The 18,134-nt window shown below is 45.0% G+C and overlaps 1 protein-coding gene across 7 annotated transcripts in view; it reads left to right on the top strand.

Moving 5' to 3' along the window:
* The window catches only part of LOC103184491 (PDZ and LIM domain protein 5), a 142,325-nt gene that overhangs the window by 109,001 nt on the left and 15,190 nt on the right, over positions 1-18,134 (top strand). For all 7 annotated transcript variants that reach the window (XM_042336462.1, XM_042336486.1, XM_042336474.1 and 4 more), the window contains one exon: positions 8,386-8,570. In XM_042336462.1, coding sequence (XP_042192396.1) covers positions 8,386-8,570 — 185 coding nt within the window. The remainder of the gene's footprint in view (positions 1-8,385; positions 8,571-18,134) is intronic.

Here is an 18,134-nt window from a genome sequence, read left to right as displayed (position 1 = left end):
CCTCTCCTACTGGTGGACATAGTCAACCTGTCCCTCTTCTCTGGCACCTTTCCACTCTCCGCCAAAACAGCCCATCATCATCCCGCTCCTCAAAAAAACTACAATGCCGCAAATCTCTGGAGCTCCCTGCCTGAATCCCTCCATCCCTCCATCTTCCCCCTCCTCTGCCTGACTTTGAATGGCAATTGATGTTGAGACACAACACTGTTAAGTGCTCCGAGATGCTAACTGCGTGAATAATAATAATAATAATCCTTGCATTTGATATAGCGCTTTTCACGTCGGGAGGACGTCCCAAAGCACTTCACAGAACACACTGTAAAGTGAATTGACTGTATATTTGTGGGCGAACGCGGCAGCCAATTGCGCACAGCAATGTCCCACAAACAGTCGTAGATTAAAGACCAATTTATTATTGTTTTTGGTTTTGGAGGAATTATTATTAGGCTCTGTGTGGAGTAAGGAAACTTGCCCAAGGTTTCGCCCTCTGCCTGGAATCGAACTCAGGTCTCTCGCTTGCGAGGCGAGTGCTCTAACCCCTGAAGGGTGCCATGCTGTTGGCACCCCAGTGTCAGGTGCATTAAGCACTTTAACGTTTCTTCTCTGGCTTTGCTCTTACCCAATACTGAGGAAGTGACTGTTTTTTTTTTCCACTCCTGGCTGAAAGGGTTCCACGTGGACAGTTCTGTTCCAGTGTAAAGACCGAGGTTGCGGAATTTACAGTGTAGTAGGCCAAGCGATGAGCTAAGGTGACGTGAAATGAGTTGGTGTCTTTGAATCCTCCCACGAGTTCTCAATCTTACAATCTTTGCTATTACGCTGGTGAGACCTGCTGGGCAGAACCCTAGGTGGAGGCAACACGAGGGAGGATGACTAGTTACGGAGTTACCATTGAGCAGATACCTGGGAATTTATCTATCCAGCTCGGGAACGGTGGGTGGTGGGTGGGCGGAGAGAGCTACCATTTTTTTTAAAAAATGCTCAACAAAAAAAAACAACCTAAACCTTGCCAAAAAGAAATTTAAAGCCAGTACAATAACTCGCCCCTTGGAGGCCTGGATACAGTCTGGCCCTACACCAGAATAATCTCAAACCAACCCGTGTGTTGCCTGGAAACTTTTTCCTTCTATGTCTATGTGCAGTCTCCATACCAAACCCTGCAGACACTGAACTGCTCAGGACTTGATCCAAATCTAAGCCTTTCAGTTCCTTTGCCTGAGATACCACACAAAATTTGGGATAAAGAATTTGATCACACACACACAGACCCACACCCCCCCCCACCAACTTAGCCCCAAGACACTATTAAGTCTTCCACCAAGCTACCCGCGTGAAGGGTGCAAAATAATTGTAAGTTGTGCTGGAACCCCAGTGTCGGGTGCATTGAGCACTTCACCTTTTTATGGCTGATGATTCCTTCAGGGTGAGGGGGAAAAGTGTAGTAGGTGAACGCAGTGAGTATCAGGAATGAAATGGGCTAAAGAAAGCCAAAGCTGAGTTCATGACATGATGATAGCAATCCCGATTTAAGATCTTTTATTTGCATATTATTCATAATAATCATGAGCTACCTTCCCTGTCGGTGTTTGGTGATAATGTGTTCAAGAACCTACCCCTTCGAGTGCACTTTCGGTCACCTTTTCCCACCCCACCCTCCTCGGTTCCCACCCCTATCTCAGGTGACAATCTCCCACGCGTGAAAGACACTGTGTAAATAAGTTTCCAGAGAAAATAAATGTATAGTTAGTTGTTGCGTTTATCCAGTCAGGGAACTCACGAAAGGTTCCACAGCACAGTTCTGAAAGTTGTGCGAAATTACAGCCTCTTTGTCACTCTCGCTTCATAAATTTATAAATTCTGGACTTTCACGTAGGTTGTTCTCTTTGAAGCTTACTGTGCAGTTTAGCTGTTTTATAACGTGCATTAATTATAATTCTACTGAGTTGCATATTACAGCTATCAAACACGGAGCTGAGTGCTTCGCCTTGCGTAGGAATCTCCTTGAAATTACGGGCAAAGATCAGTTAACACAATAATCGACAACAACTGCAAAAGTACTTGTTGTATGACTTTGTCCCTAGTGTCCTCTCCTGCCCTCCCTCCTCCGCAACCCGCCCAAAGTGATTTGTTTTCTTTTTGCCCGCGAAAGCGCTTCAGGCAACGCCGAACCTTTTGAAAAGGCCCCCGCAAGCCAGACTGCTATTGAAGTGCTGCCCAGTGAAGCCGATGCAAAGATTTGCCCGGTGGATACCTGGAAACGTTCAGCGACAACTCAAGCGTGTGACGTTCCTGTGCTCGCTGTCACACCGCCCACCCCGACTCTAAAAGCTTCTGAATTCTTTGCTCCTGCCGTTTCCCAGAGGTATAGAAAAAGACCGGCACCCGTGACTAACGTAGGACAGTTACCGATGTGCATGAGCAGCGGTGAGCTGACGTTTTCTGCAGCCGACAGAAGCAGCTTAATCGCACCAGTAGATGGAAGAATCGACCGTCGTAAATGATATTGTGGTTTTTACGTAACGAGTTGTTTCCCTCGGTTTAAAGCTCGCGAGCTTCAAGCTGGATAATAATCCTTATGTTTGTTTGGTACAGTGGGCTTCACGTCGGGAGGACGTCTCGAAGCACTTCACAGGATGTCCACGTAGGTTCTTGCCCACTAGATGGTGGGAAGCAATCAGTAGCTACACAGACCAATGAAGATCTCACTCTTGCCGTTCCACTGCTGGTTCCAATATCAGCTGTAAGAGCTGCTGAACCTATTGTCTATGTTCCAGTCGTTTCAGACAGGTACAGTAGCAAAGCCGCGTCCAATTTTGTCATAACTGTGAGCGTTACCAATCTGGTGTCTTGTGAATCTTTTTTGGATGACCTTATTTGGTTTAATTGTGCGAGACGTATTTTGTTTGAATTGTTTCACAAGATGTTCCAATTCATAGCCTATAAACAGTTGTACCGAGCGGAGGAGGAAACTAACATCCAAACTGGAGGAGAAGAAATTGTAGTTTAATAGACTGCTTAAGATATCGCAGAGAATAGAATGTTCTGCTCGGATAGTTCAGAGAATACCGATGCTGTTGGGCAATTGTATTTGCAAACAAAGTCATTTGTGACAAATTAATTTTTAATTTGCGGTTCAGTTTGACGAGACTCTGGCTCTTAATGACTAATGGTTAGTGAGTCCCAGCTCTAACTGTGTAGGAGGCGTGTGCATATTTTTATAATTTGCGAATGACTTTTGGTATTTGAAAGAACAAATACCATTTCAGTGTTTGTGCTGTTTACAACCTTAAATACTGCTGATAGAATGCAAGTAACCCTTTGGTACATTAATGGGACGTCACTGTCTTTGCCTCTCCATTCCCTTAGTACAAATGGCCACTAGGTTCAACTGATCTGACTTTTGTGACGATTGTTTTTCTTTCAAATGCCTTTGTCTGACATCGGGTGATTGGTCAGGCATGTGGATGTTCCTCGAGAGCCCACCGACTCATCAGCAGCTGTCTACAAGTCCCCATGTAGGCCATCAGTTGTACTCTCGTCTCTCCCTCTACAGAGGTAACCGTTCAGACCAGGAGAACCCCACCTGTTTATCTTTCCGTAGCTGCTCTGTTCCAAATCGTGTTTGATCACACAGTTCAGGAGTGTTAGTGAACTTTCTGAACGGTATTAAAACAGCAACATGTTAAATCTGTGCGTTTCGGACTTTTCTTAATGTTTGGCATTTTTTAAAGAAAAGTAATCTTACCCGTTTAATTTAACCCCTTGTATTGTAAAGCCTCGCTATCTGATGAACGCCTCTCCCTTTCCCCTACTGCTGAGTTCTTGTCTTCTCTCTGCTTCTCAATTTGTTCTCGTTCTCTCTCTCTCTCTCTCTCTCTTTCACTCAGGACAATCTTGGAGAATCCATTGGCTGCTCTGCCAAAGTCTGCCCCTTGTCCACCTCCGACCAAACAAAGCCCAAAGGCCAGGAGGGCTGCCGCCACTATTGCTGCTGTAGTGACTGCTCAACATAGGTAGAACACGAATAAATAGCTGGTGAAATGCTGAGCGTTTCGGGTTCTAGATAACAACACCTCGCATTTATATACAGTAGTGTCCTTCACGTCGTGTAGTTTCTCGGAGCACTTAATAATTACGTCGTTTGAGGCTGAGATGGAGAGAAACGCGTGACAGCAGGCAAAGAGCGAGGCTTAGAGGGAGAGAGCTTGGCGTTAGAAGCTGACGGCTCAGTCACCAATGGTGGCGTAGAGGGATCGTGCAATGGGTTAGCTGAGAGGAGGGGGGGCATGGAGTAGCAGAAGAGAGTGGGCAGAGGTTTATACGTGAGTGAGAGGACCTTGAAGTCAGTCTGTTGGGAAGACAGGGAGATATATCAAATCTCCACAATTGATGAAGAGCAGAAGTAATTTGGGGAGAACGTCCAAAAATACCTGTATTGTAACCCGTCTAGTATTGTGTGTAATTTTGACATGCGTGTTAGAAAAGGGTGGGGTAGAGACAGAGAGAGATTGTCGGACATTTAGAGCTCAGGACCCTCTGGTCTTTGAATTTCATGTTTCAGCCACATTTAGTCACTTCTGCGAACGATTGGAATGCCATTTCGTTAAGCTTTTAATTCGAGCAAGATGCCAGAGACGTTTTTATTATTTTGTCTCGCCAGAAACGCACTTTAAAATCTGATGGTTGAGAATATTTATATTGTTTTTGTTTTTAAAAAAAAACAGCAGCCGGCTTTCGCCAAAAAATGTGCGTTTTTTTTAATGTCCTTCATCCTGCAAATGCTTCTGGCCATTTTCTGCTTCGTCTGCGTATTTCTTCTCTGATTCCCCTCTTCCGTTATCTTTCTTTTTCCTTCCGATAATCTGTTCCCGCTAGACTCTCTGATCCTGTTGTATCTCCATCTCTTCTGGATGCTCTGCTAATCGCTCCAATCACAAAGCCTCCATCTGTACACTGCAAATTACCCAAACGCAAATCTACCAGCTCCGCCCAGATACACAAGAACAAGAGGTATGAGAAAAAAGACTGCTCTTGAATATTGAATAAATAATAATAATAATAATAATCCTTGCATTTGATACAGCGCTTTTCACGTCGGGAGGACGTCCTAAAGCGCTTCACAGAACACACTGTAAAGTGAATTGACTGTATATTTGTGGGCGAACGCGGCAGCCAATTGCGCACAGCAATGTCCCACAAACAGTCGTAGATTGAAAATGACCAATTTATTATTGTTTTTGGTTTTGGAGGGATTATTATTAGGCTCTGTGTGGAGTAAGGAAACTTGCCCAAGGTTTCGCCCTCTGCCTGGAGTGGAACTCAGGTCTCTCACTTGCAAAGCGAGTGCTCTGGTTTAGACACCTCTATCCAGTATTATTCCACTATTCAACTTTCATCCAACGGCACGGCGATTGTAACTTTTATTTAAAAAGTTACAAGAGAAGATTCCATGTACAGGTGGTACACAAACATGGAACTCTCGATCTGGTTTGGATACTCTGAAGCACGGTGATGGGTTTCTGCAAGTCTTAACATTAGCACACGAAAGGCGTGTGCCGCGCTGATAGTTTTAAACCTTTCCGTTCAGATCAAAGTTCTCAGTGCCAAAGGAAAATCAGAGTGAGATGTCAGGATACGCTTCCGCTTTGGTTTGAATTCCGATGCCAACTTTACCTCTTTTCTTCCACAGCCATCGTATTTCTCCATTAATATTTATAGAGACCGGGCAGGAGTAAAACAGTCACATGTTCAGATTGGGGGGAAAAAAAAGCCTATAAAGCGTAGTGAATGTATTTTGTGGATGAATGCGGTAGCCAATTTGCACAAAGCAATGACTCACAAATAGCCATGTATAGATTAGTAAATTAACAGAGGTTAAAAAATGCTTAACTTGGGGGGGGGGGGGAAATAAAACACTGTACTAACTGTGGTTCTGTGGTGGAAAAGGCATCTTGAAACCTAAAGTGCATCTTGTGCTTGTGCTGGAATCCTATGCACATCAGACCGACTGATGAGATCACTGCGCTATGGAGATTGTGGGTTGGAGTGGACTTGTGGAGTCAGCAGGACCTCCGTGGGGTTTCCATGGACAAGCTACACTTTATCAGTGCTCCCTTCTCTGTGCTTCTCTCCGTTTACATTGCAGGCGCATGAAATGATTCATAGATCTTGCTCCACTGTGAAGGAACTTGTTTAAATGCCTGTTTTGACTTGGCGCACCATAATTATTCATAAAGGTGGCACCTTGGTGCTGTAGTCTGCTGGGTATGTACCTGTGGTGCCTCCCAGCATGAGTTCCTCATATTAGTGCTATTTTAGGAGGTGCTGAACAGAGTCCACTGGACCCAAACACGGAGGGGTGGGGGGGGAGAAAGAAAACCATAACATTCTGATAAGCACTAGTTACTCTAATCCTCGTCTAACCTCCAAATATGATTCTACTTTGGCTTGACTCCTGGTCTTTGATCTTCTTGTTTTTGCAGTGTTACTTGGCACCAATCTGTTTCCTCTTTAGAAAAGTCATCTTACAACTTTTCAGTCTCTTCGGTTATGTCTGCACAGTCTAGGTAATATTTCTCGCTCTTCTGAGTGTTTAAATAACAAACTGCCTAATACTGTACCTATCAAACTAAAGCACACGACTCATTGGGAAATCGAACTTCAATCGCAGTCTGACCTAAGTTGCTGTCAGAGTTGGTCTGGAGATCAGCACTTTGAACATTAACCAAGTTTGACTCCTAACCAAGGAATCCAGTTTTTGACGTGGGATATTGTTTATAAAGTGAATATGTATACAGATGGTTAACCTATGAGAGAAACTGGGAAACCCACACAGGCTGCTCCGTACTGGGAACTGGGATCCACTGACATCTTTGTATTTAACAGCTTAGTTTTTTCAATTCCCGGTAGCTCCACTTAACCCTTTCCCATTCCAGATGGATACAATGAATAGCACTTCTAAAGATAGATTCGAGGGAAGGTAAACATGATCTCCTTTACCGGGGCCAGGAAAATCCAAGGCCTGTTTGATAAGTGGCTCAATTGCTCTTCAATGTGCAAACAGATTCTCAACACTGCGAGCCAAAGACCTAACTGATAGGGCTAGTTAATACGGTGCAGCATACTAGCGTTGGTAAACTGCATTACACCTTTCATGCGTGTGTCTAATGTGTGCTCAGATAGTGAGTGTCTACAGGCTAGTTGATGTTGCAGATATTTTTTGGCTAATCTGGTCCAATTTTCTAAGTCACAAACCTGGAAGTACTAACCGCCGGTGGCTGTTTTACGGTCTCGCTTGTAAAGCTGGTTGAAAATTTTGGATTCCTATTAATCACGACGCAGTGGAGTTCCCCCTGTACGTAGTTTCTTTTCTGACCACGATTTTAACCTACACTATCACAAGAGCAAAATAGGAGCTTCGGGAAAGATTGTCTACGTAATTCTGTCTGGTCCTATAAACAAAGCTATAATTATGTACTTCGTGTAACAGCATATTTTTAATTCGATTAAATAAATATTTGGGATTCAAGTGAGGACCGCAGATGAGACCTGAAAAACAGACTTTCTATTTATCGGAAATGTTCGGAGATTGCGACATTATCGCTTGTGGGCCACTTGAAAAGTATTACTCTGAACATGTTGAGCGTGTAACTTTCTGTGTGTGTGTGTGTCAGTACTTTTGCTTGCCAAGTGCACTCTAACCTCAGTTATGAATGGAATGATGTGGGTGTTTTGTTGACTTTTCGAGCTTTAATTGCACCTGGTCTTCATCACCCCGAGTACAATGTGCGGACCCCAAGCCGAATAGAGCAAGGGTGGCTGAAAGGCTTGACTGATTTGCACTGTGTGTTTTAAGGCTTATGAAATGTGTGTGCAAACACTAAAATCCTTTTGTTCAACGATGAGGCAGAAACATCAACAGTCTTGTTTGCACGTGCAGGTGACTGACAAAGGTGCTTTAATTTTGTTGGCTTATCGCACACTCGCCTTTTAAAATGAAAAGGTTGTTCCCACAAAGGACTGAACCTGTTGTGGGAGAGGAACAGGATACTGGTATACACGTGCACGCTGCAGAATGTCAGTGGCTCATTGCTGTAATCCTTGGAGGGGAGCGGGTTGTTTCAAAACATGAACACTATCACAAGAGAGTAACGAGAGCTTCAGGAAAGACGTTCTGTGTGCGTAATACAATCCGGTCTTTTAAACAAAGCCATAATTAAATAAATTATTTGTGAAGCAGCACATCTTTAATTCAATTAATTAAATACTTGGTATTCAAGCAAAGACTGTGGAGAGCATTGGCTGGATGTCCTGGGCGAAGGCGTTGACCAGAGAGTGCTGTCAAGTCTATTATTCACAAATGAGTTTCTTGTTCTTGCTTTACAGTTGCGATGGTGTGGAGATGCATCAGCCCAGTGTCCCAGCGATGGCTTCAGTAAAACCCATGACCAAGGTTTCCAGCGTCATGTCTCGCACAACACCTCCTGCTCCAGGATCAATCCCATCGTTCAAACCTTCTGTGGCCTCTGGCAATGTCAGGGTGACAGGCTGGCAACCCAAGAACCAAGCAGGTAAACCACCTTCGAGTCTCTTCACAAAGGCAAGAGTGAACCATTAACCTCTTCGCTAAAGGTTTCCGAGTTGAAAAGTCCAGCACCGAACTGGTATTAAAAAAAACACATTTCCGTTACTTCAGCAAAGCTTCATATTGTTGAGAATGAAAGCACCAACAATATTCTAAATGACTTGAAATAATATTTACACTGTTCTGAAGAAGTAAGAATCATAGATGTTTAGCTTACATGCAAGGTTAATAATGAAAATGTCTAACTGGGGAATATTGCTGCAATTATTTTATTTAAAAGGAAATTATCTTTATTTTGTTAAAGAGTGGCAAGGCATTAAGTCATTATCACAGAAAAGGGGGTGCTTTTTCCCTTTGCTTGCAAATGCTTCTTGTATTGGGAATGCCACCAGTGCAAAGCAACTTTCTATTCACTTTCAGGTACATGCATTTAGCTGCGTTCACGGTTTCGGTCATGATTTGGTGAATGGTCTGGTTTCAGTTTACTGAATGCCCTCAATAGCCTGAATACTTTCAAAGGCAATCATGCTTTCAGTCTCACGCCAAGCTCAGTCCTCTCGACCCTGTTTACTGGCCACATGTACATATGATGGGCTCAGTCTGGCCTGGAACAGGTGATCACAAACTGGGTTTTGTCTCAAAATCTACAACAACAATTTGTACTTATATAGCGCCCGCCACACAGGGTAGCGTCTCAGAGCGCTTAACAGTGGCGGAGCCTGACTCCGCGCCGGGGAGGGGAGGTGACCGTAAAATTCTTATGAGGAGTAATTATCTATAATTACACTCGACAATGTCAATTTCTCTTGAGGTTGTACTCTCTTGAGTTCAATTTTCTGGTACTTTAATCTGAATTTTTAATAAGGAAATGGGACTCCAATTAACCAAAAGGTATGGTGTGATGACTCCCTGGAACTCTTAAGTGTGTAGTGATATTTGAAGGTGTCAGGCATGGGCTTCAACTGTGAGATGCTCCCTGACTCGCACACAGAAGCCTGGATAGTCTTGATTGCCTTTTGTATGTGTTTCTTCTCTTCAGGCAGCAAATCATCAATAACAATGTGAGCGAGGTTCCTCTCTTCCCTTTGTCGTTCCAGATGGAACAGTCGGCCATTTTCAGCGACTTTGCTGGGATGCCAATGCTTTGGGAGGCTTTGGTTTGAACCGATGTTTCTTTTGTCCCAATTACTCTGCAGATGCCAGTGTAACACCCGCTTTACAGTGGTGAGAACGGCAGCATTGAGTTACACTGCCAGCTGTCTAGGTACAGGGACAAAGTGAAGCTCGGCACATACGTGCTTCCACTTGCACAGAGCTTATGTTAATTGCAAAGCTCAAGTCATTTGGAACACCTTTGCTTGGCCACCTCCACTACCTCAGTAAGCTCAACAATTGAAAGACAAAAGCCATTTAATGACAGGTTTCAAAAATGTTTTTCAAAAATTCATGGCTCTTTTGCCTTGTTTGGACCAAATCATTCAAACGATGGGCTGTGTGGCTCCTGTCGTAAAGCTTTCCTTTAGGAATTGGCTGGTAAAGAGGTTATGATTTGGCGAAAAATGTCTTCAAAGTTCCTTGACGTAGAAAACACAGGACCAGACTCCTCTGAATGAACACTGGCCTGAATGAATCGTGTTCCCTGCCCTATGTGCCCCAAAATTATCAAGTGATCTTACAGCTCCCGCTCTCTGGAACTCCATTCCCAGATTACCTTCCCTCCTCACTTCCAAAGCCTGCCTCAAGACTTGCCTCTTTGACCTCGCCTTTGGTCAACTTCTTACTCTCCTTTCCAACCCCATCCCCCCACTACCTTCCTCCCTCAGGTGCACAGGCAGCTGTGTAAAGCGCTTTGAGACGTCCTCCCGATGTAAATCTCAACAGAACCGTGTATTGTGTTGTACCCAGCTACACTCTGCTTGAATTCACTCGAATTCAAGATCCTCATCCTCACCTATAAGGCCATTCACGGCCTCGCTCCCTCCTATCTCTCCGACCTACGATCCTCCTACTTACCTGCCCTTACCCTCCGTTCCTCTGGCTCCGGTCTGCTCCACATCCCCCGCCCCAACCGCCCTACCATCGGTGGCCGGGCCTTCAGCCTCTCAGCCCCGGGGCTCTGGAACTCCATCCCCCAGTGCCTTCGCCGCTTCCTCCCTTTCCTCCTTCAAGGCCGATCTCAAGACCTTTCTCTTTGACCGAGCCTTCAGCTCCCCTCTCGACTCTCTACCCCCTCCTCGCTCCCTCCCTTCCCTCCCCTCACCCTGACCATTTCCCCCCAATGCTCGGGTCCTGACCCAACTGTCCGGCGCCTTGGGACGTCCTCCTGATGTGAAAGGCTCTCTATAAATGAAATCTTGTTGTTGTTGTTGTTGTTGTTTGGCGTGTTTATATCCTGAAAATACCCAGATATCCTGGGTATCTGCTCAGTTGCGCTGGGTTGCAGCATTGCCTGCACACCATCAGCCCCAGTAAAAGCTTTTCCTGTGAACCAGCTGTGAACTATTGGATTCTACGGGGAGTGGCTGGGGAGGTGGGCAAGGAAATATTTAACCGTTTCCCCTCAAGATGTCCATTTACTGGTATCGATGTTCAGACTTTCCAAAGGAGTGTTTTCCAGATGTTCTTTGATCAGATTGCGAGCAGGAAAATGTTGAAACAATTTAAGTAGCAGAAAATTGGGCTGAAATCTGGCCGGAGACTAGGAAATGGTGGGGCAGTTATAAATGATTGTTTGTGCTGGGGACTAGCGTAGAGCATGGGCCTTTGGAACGCAACTTTTCACAGTGTCCAACAAGAGGATTAAAAGCAGAAGGTTTCAACTCAGCCAGTGAGACGGAATCTGCGCAGGTAGGTCAAGTGCCTGGAGGAGACGGCTACTTGGATTCGCTCAGCGCTGCGTTTAAACGACCTAAAAATCTGGGGAGCTGTTTCGAAAACAAACTCCTGTACAAAGACGCAAGTTTTTTTTTGCCATGATAATTCCAGACAAGTGTTTGAAAAGGCATCAACAGCACAAGGCGGTGAGTCATTAGCCAAAGAAGTAGGAGGACCTTTGCCAAATTCAGCACGTCCAAGTCTGAGGCTGCTGAATTAATATCCTCCAATATCGCCAAAGGGATATATTTGTGCCCTGGGAAGGCAAGGAATCAGATAATCTGGGTATCGTTCCATGTTCCCTGACGCTGTGTTTCCAACGTTGGGGAGCTTCGGATTGGCTCCAAGGCCAGTCCAAAACACCACCCCTCGTCTCAGTGAATAGACCAGCACACATGTGTTTTTGTGTTAAAAAGGCACGGATTTGTTTCCAAAATTCGAAATATTTTCAAGCCATTTGCGTACTACTTGTTTACACGAGTGCTCCAGCGTTAGCCCAACTTGTAAACAAATAGTGTTGGATGCTGCGAGCTACAGAAGGTCTTGAAACTCCATGTGACTGAAGAAGGAGCCTCTGTGGCCTAACCTAATTTTAAGTTGAGATAAAAGCACAGAAGCTCCTTCTTTACTGCCTTATCCTTTTTTTCTGGATCTTCATCGTAACTTGAACCTCTGTGCCTTTACCTTAACTTCAATCCCTGTCCCCCTATTTCCTTCGGTGTTGGATCTATTTAACTCCACAATCTTTCAATCCGGATTTATTTCATTGTGCGTTTATACATACTGCACACGGTGCATTACCTTGTACATGTTCTGTGATTTGAAAATCAGGATTGAAAATCCTCCGGGATAGTTTTCCACCTTTTCTATCTGAGCAGGTTTGGTACTGAGTGACCTTGCTTAGTGTTGAGAGCTTGCTTAGTTCTGTAGCTCATTGGTTAGAGCACTCGCCTCGCAAGTGAGTGACCTGGGTTCGATTCCCGGCAGGGTGAAATGTTGCGCAAGTTTCCGTACTCCACACGCCTCTGTTTACCTAGCGGTAAGTAGGAACCTGGTTGTTAGTCGATTGGCCTCAATCGACTAATCCCTGAAAAAAAAATTTGGTCCCTTAATCCACGACTGTTTGTGGGACACTGCTGTGCGCAATTGGCTGCCGCGTTTCGCCCACAAATATACAGTCAATTCACTTCACAGTATATTCTGTGAAGAGTTTTGAGACGTCGAGAAGACGCGAAAAGCGCTATATCAAACGCAAGGCTCAGTATTATTATTCAACATTGGCAGAAACGCTTTGTGGGAGTTGAGTCTTCAGTTTTAGATGCTGGGAATTCAGAAAAGTAGAATGACGGATGACAGTTCTGGAGTGTATAGGAGAGTTAGGATGCTTTCCCCTTTACATGTGGAGGTATTAGCTCACAACGTTATCAGGATAATAATAGTAATAATAATCATAATAATAATAATAATCCTTGCATTTGATATAGCGCCTTATCACGACTTCGAGACGTCTCAAAGTGCTTCACGGTAGAATTCTGACCCTGCGTGATTTTCGTACAAATACACAGCTACTGTGCTTAACAGCAATTACCCCTGAAGCTGTTTAAGGCCCTTTGATGCTGCAGGCGCTACATCAGACACTGTTTCAAATACAGGGGTTTGTATTTATCATCCGCACGGGTCTCACCCCAGCTCTTGCCAGGCTCCATGGCCTTTCTCCCAGTGGATTGATTTCAACGGTCTCGCCCTCACTATAAATCTTTTCACTCCAGCGTCTCCCGATCTCCCCGCTTTCTCCTAACCGCCCCCCAGTCCTCTGCTCGCCCCCTCCGTTCCACTTCCAGGTTTTTTATTCTGTGAAACCTCAGAAACTCCCTCCCTCTATCCCTCAGTCTCACTTCTCGAGTCCTGCCCTTCAGTCGTTTCACCCTTTCCCTGTCTTCCTCTCCTCAGGTCAGGGTCCCACCTCCTCATGGTAAAGTGCTCCGAGATGTTCCCCTTCCCTGAAGGGTGCTATGTAAACCCAAGTAGATTTGTGTTGATTGAAGAGTCCTTGATGGAATATGAATCCATTTTAGTTTGCTTCTCTCCTCTCATGCATCTTTTCATTGGCGCATTTCAAACAGCGGCGTTAAATATTTTTCGTTCGAGAGCAAGAGTAAGCCTAAATAAGAATATTTGAAGCATATTTGAGAACATTTGTTTGCAATTTAGGATCATTTCAACAGCTTGACGGGTTATCTTGACAATTCCAAAGAAAACGTTCAGTTGATTGCGAAACTCCAAATGGACTCAAGGTAAAATAGCGGTATTGATTTACAAGATCTCTCGAATACAAGAGCCTTTGTTAAATCATTTGGTAGAACTGTGTGGTTCTCATGGATGATGAAAGTTTATTGTTCGGTTGCTGCAGTGCAGTGGTGGAACCACCACGTGAGCTCAAGAATCCCAGCGCTGTTTAACTTCCTTTGGATCCGTTTATTTTGTGCCTTGTCTCTCATCTTTCTGACCCACAAAACGACCTATTTATTTGTTGTCCGCTGTTCGAGCTGATAATTGCTCCCTGTTTCTATTAAATCAAATGGGAGCACAAGTCGGTTTTCCTCCCTCTTCCTTCAGCCTCCCTCCCTCTTTTTATCAACTGCATCTCACTAACTTGGCAACTGCTGTATCTCCTTCCAAGATCTTAATTCATTGTGAGCTTAAAAGCACAAGAGCACGACGCAGTGGGGGTTGCCACTGACTGGAAACACCACAAGACCTATTTTGTACACTTGCTTCCTAATTGTTTAATAGCAGTTGCCAATAGAGGGCGAGCAAGACAAGTACATGCATTGCTTGGCCCAGGCTCCTCGAATGCCGAGCCGTAATTAAACCCAGAAGAGAAACTGTTGTTGTTCTGAAATGCACGTTTTAAAAACTGTGCGCCTTTAGACGCGGTGCATTGTGATAGAGAAGTGGGTCGGACGTGTTCACCTGTTGTGGATTGTTTGTCAAGCCTGTGGCTGTGGTGTTTGCTCTCAGGATTGTGCTAGGAAGCGCAGTGTTGCTGGAAGACATAAAGCTAAGATAACCAGTGAGAGATCTAATGGGAAGATCAGGAGGAATGTCTTTATACGGGTATGAATGTGCCAGAAACTGGGGTTGACTCAAAAAACATCAACGTATTTAGGAGGAAACTGAACACATAGATGAGGGAGAGGGGCGGGGTGGGGGGGGTGGAGGCTTGTAGACAGCAGAATGGACTCGTTGGGCCAAATGGGCTGTTTCCGTGCTGTAACGCTCTTATGCTAATTCCGTGTGAACCAGTGTTGATATACATGATGTTTATTGGCCTTTTTTTCATACTGCAAAGATACATTTACACTTAATAAAAACTATACTATGATTGGAGTTGATGGTTCAGTGGGCAGGAGCAAGTCTCCATCTGAGTATGAATGCACTTTGATTGATAAAATACGCATTTCTCTCCCACTTTACTGTGATGTTCCTACGTGACCCAGTTTAACAGATGCAAGTACCTGGATTTCAGTGTGTGTTAAAACTCCGGCCTCAAATGACTGGAATTTTGCAAAAATATATTTTGTGAACTGATTACGAGCCAATAAACTGATCTTTGTAACTAATTTGAGGTTATTACCCCCAGTATAGCAGCACTATTCCGGTAATGTTACTGAGAGGAACACCTTGTGTTTTGTTCTAACTCTTGTTTACCGTAATGGTGAAATAGCATCAACCAGAAAAGAGCAATACCCAGATTATCTGATTGTTTGCCTTCCTCCGATTACGCTCCAACTCACAAATAAAACTCTTTTCAATGGTTTCCATCTAGATGTTGTGGACGGAAGTTCACAGCCTGAGCTCAGATTGCCTTAGTGTACTGCTCTTATAATAAATTCACCCCATTAGTCGTGTAAGGTTTACCCTTGTGTTGCTCTGTGAGGCTGCCAATATTTCAACTCAAGAAACTTGAAAAAGCCCCTCAACATTACACCCAACAAGTTGTTTCCGTGCTGTCAGGAAACTCCCAAAATTGGGTTAGTGTGGCAGCCCTATACCATAACCTTACACCATGATTCAAAACTACTCGGGAGGCGAAACATAATGTTACGTTCTGCGTTTCATTTTTGCTCTTGCTGCCTGTCCTTCTTTAACCCATGACCCGTTTGAGTTTTGTATTTGGTAACAGTGCAGGAAAAAAAACTAAATTTGCGTTCAAAAATTCCCCAACGCTTCCAGGATTCTAAATTCCCATCAGTTATCCTTGGTCTTTCTCAGAGAGAAAGGCCGTATGGTGCTCATTCTTTGCCCATATATCTGTGCACTAAGTTCTGAAAACTTATCTGGTAACTCTCGACTGCATTCCCTCCAACAGCTGAACATTGCGTTCTAACAGCATTTGGTTAGGATAATGCTTTCTTTTTGGAAGACTCAAGTTTGCAGCTCTACAGAAGCAGCTCTGTATTTGCGTATTAAGTGCTCCGAGATGCCGTCCAGGGTGAAGGGTGCCATATAAGTGCAACTTGTTGTTGCTAAAGTGAAAGGATCCGGGTTCGATTCCCGGGCAGGGCGGAACCTTGGGCAAGTTTCCGTGCTCCGCACGCCTCTGTTTACCGAGCAGTAAGTTGGAACCCGATTGTTAGTCGATCGGCGTTTCGCTTTCCGGGGGTAAAACCCCATCGAAAGATAATAATAATTTGGTCGCTCAATCCACGACTGTTTGTGGGACACTGCGCTGCCCAATTACCTCTCGCTCTCACTGACTGCACAGACCAGGTACACACGGAGTCCGGCGTGAACCTGGAAACCTGCGGGCCTGGAAACAAAAGGCTTTCATTTGAACAAAATATAATCCGATAGCAGCAAAGAGACCCATGCCAGGTCCACTTGCCACTTAGGGCGAGGATTTGAGCTTGCACGTCGTGTAATATTTCGTTAAATTTCCATCGATATCTTGTACTGGAAATTAGGAACTCCAGGAAATTGTGTGTGTGTGTGTGTGTGTTTGGGCAGGGAAGGTGGGGGCTCAGAAGCAAACCTGACAACAAAGACTATCTCTCCGGTAGAGCAGCCATCACCTAAGTAAAGATCCTAGTGTGTTGAGAGACCTCTTCGTATGTGCACCAGCAGATCTAATGTCCGTCCGCGTGAGTTACAGTTCAGCGTGAGCTACAGAAGCCCCTTCCTTCTGCCCCTTCACCCGCTCCAAAGGTAGAGGCAGGTTACACCGATTCGAAATGAAAAGCTCGAACTTTTTTCTGCGTGTTAAGATTGAGAGGAGTTCCTTTCATTTTCCTCCGGCAAAATTTCACAATGAGACCACAGTATTTGGACCTGGGTTCAGAATGATGAATTGCTGACTTAGTCCTTTCGTCTGGAGCCGAGCAAATTTCACCAGAGCAGCAACGCGCGCACAAACAAACACACACACACACACACACACGCGCGCGCGCACACACACAGGTATTCAGAGGTTCTGCGGTCTCTTGATTTAGTTTGGCAGCGACTGAGACGGCAGAATTGTCCGTGCCAAATTAGCTGGATCACCTCAAACAAAGTATCCTATTTTCGAGGGAAGAAAGCCGGTGAAAAAGATCAGTGTGGGGCTCTTTTTTTTTTACGCTTTTTGCAGGAAAAAAAACGATACTCCAGAGAGCAATAAAATGTTCTCCAGCTGTTCAGCGGTGGAGCACTGCAGATGTAGTTTATTACTTTTAACAGCTGCTACGGTAACCCAGACACAAAGAGCACTTCATGATTAGGCCACACAAAACCAGGTGATGTCTCGATGATTTAGTATCCCGTTGCTGCTGGGAATAGTGCGTTGCGTCGCCTGCCTGGACACCGTCGTGTTGGAAGGGGACGGCTGGCTGCGTGTCGCAGGACACGGGCTCCAGGGAAAACTTTCTTCGATTCGTCCTGTTCGCAGCATCACGGAATCGTTTGAATCAAGAAAGCCTTCCCTGTCCATTCGCACCAAGGCCCATCCTTCTCTACCGTTTCCTTTGCCCTCCCATTACTCGTTTCTCGAGTGAGACCAGCACCTCTGTGGTAACCCTCTCGACCCTCGTCGGTTATCAGTGTTCAGAGCACGACTACACCCGTACGTGGCAGCTTGGCTCAGTAGCACTCTCGCCTCCGAATCAAAGGGTTGTAGGTTCAAGCCCCACGTCAAGACTTTGGGACTCGCGTGTCCTGCCTGACACTCCAATGCAGTCCTGGGGGTGCATTGCCTTGTCGGAGGTGCCGTCCTTCGGTTGAGGCGTTAAACTGAGGTCGCGTCTGTCTGTTCAGGTGGACGTTGAAGATCCCAGGGAACTATTCAAAAAGAGAAGGGAGTTTCTCCCATTGTCCCGGCCAACAATCCTTCAAATAAAATTGATCGCTCGCCTCGTGGCTGTTTGTGGGATTCAGCTGTGCGCAACTGGCCCACAAAGTACACAGTCGATCCATTTTACAGTACATTCTGTGAAACGCTTTGAGACGTCTCAATGACGTGATGAGGCGCTGTGTCAAATGCAAGGATTGTTATTATTAAAGGACAGAACGCCCGCAGCACTGCATTTGAACTCAGTCTTGACTGTGATTAATTCTTACTATTGTGAAGTAGTTTGTTTGTGCTGAATGATGCCAACTTAAGGAAGTAGTAGGGTGAGCGCCTTACTAACATTGCTTTGAA

This window comes from Callorhinchus milii, unplaced genomic scaffold (assembly GCF_018977255.1).
Source record: "Callorhinchus milii isolate IMCB2004 unplaced genomic scaffold, IMCB_Cmil_1.0 Scaffold1, whole genome shotgun sequence".
Taxonomy (NCBI): Eukaryota; Metazoa; Chordata; class Chondrichthyes; order Chimaeriformes; family Callorhinchidae; genus Callorhinchus; species Callorhinchus milii.
This window is presented reverse-complemented; position numbering and strand designations above follow the sequence as displayed.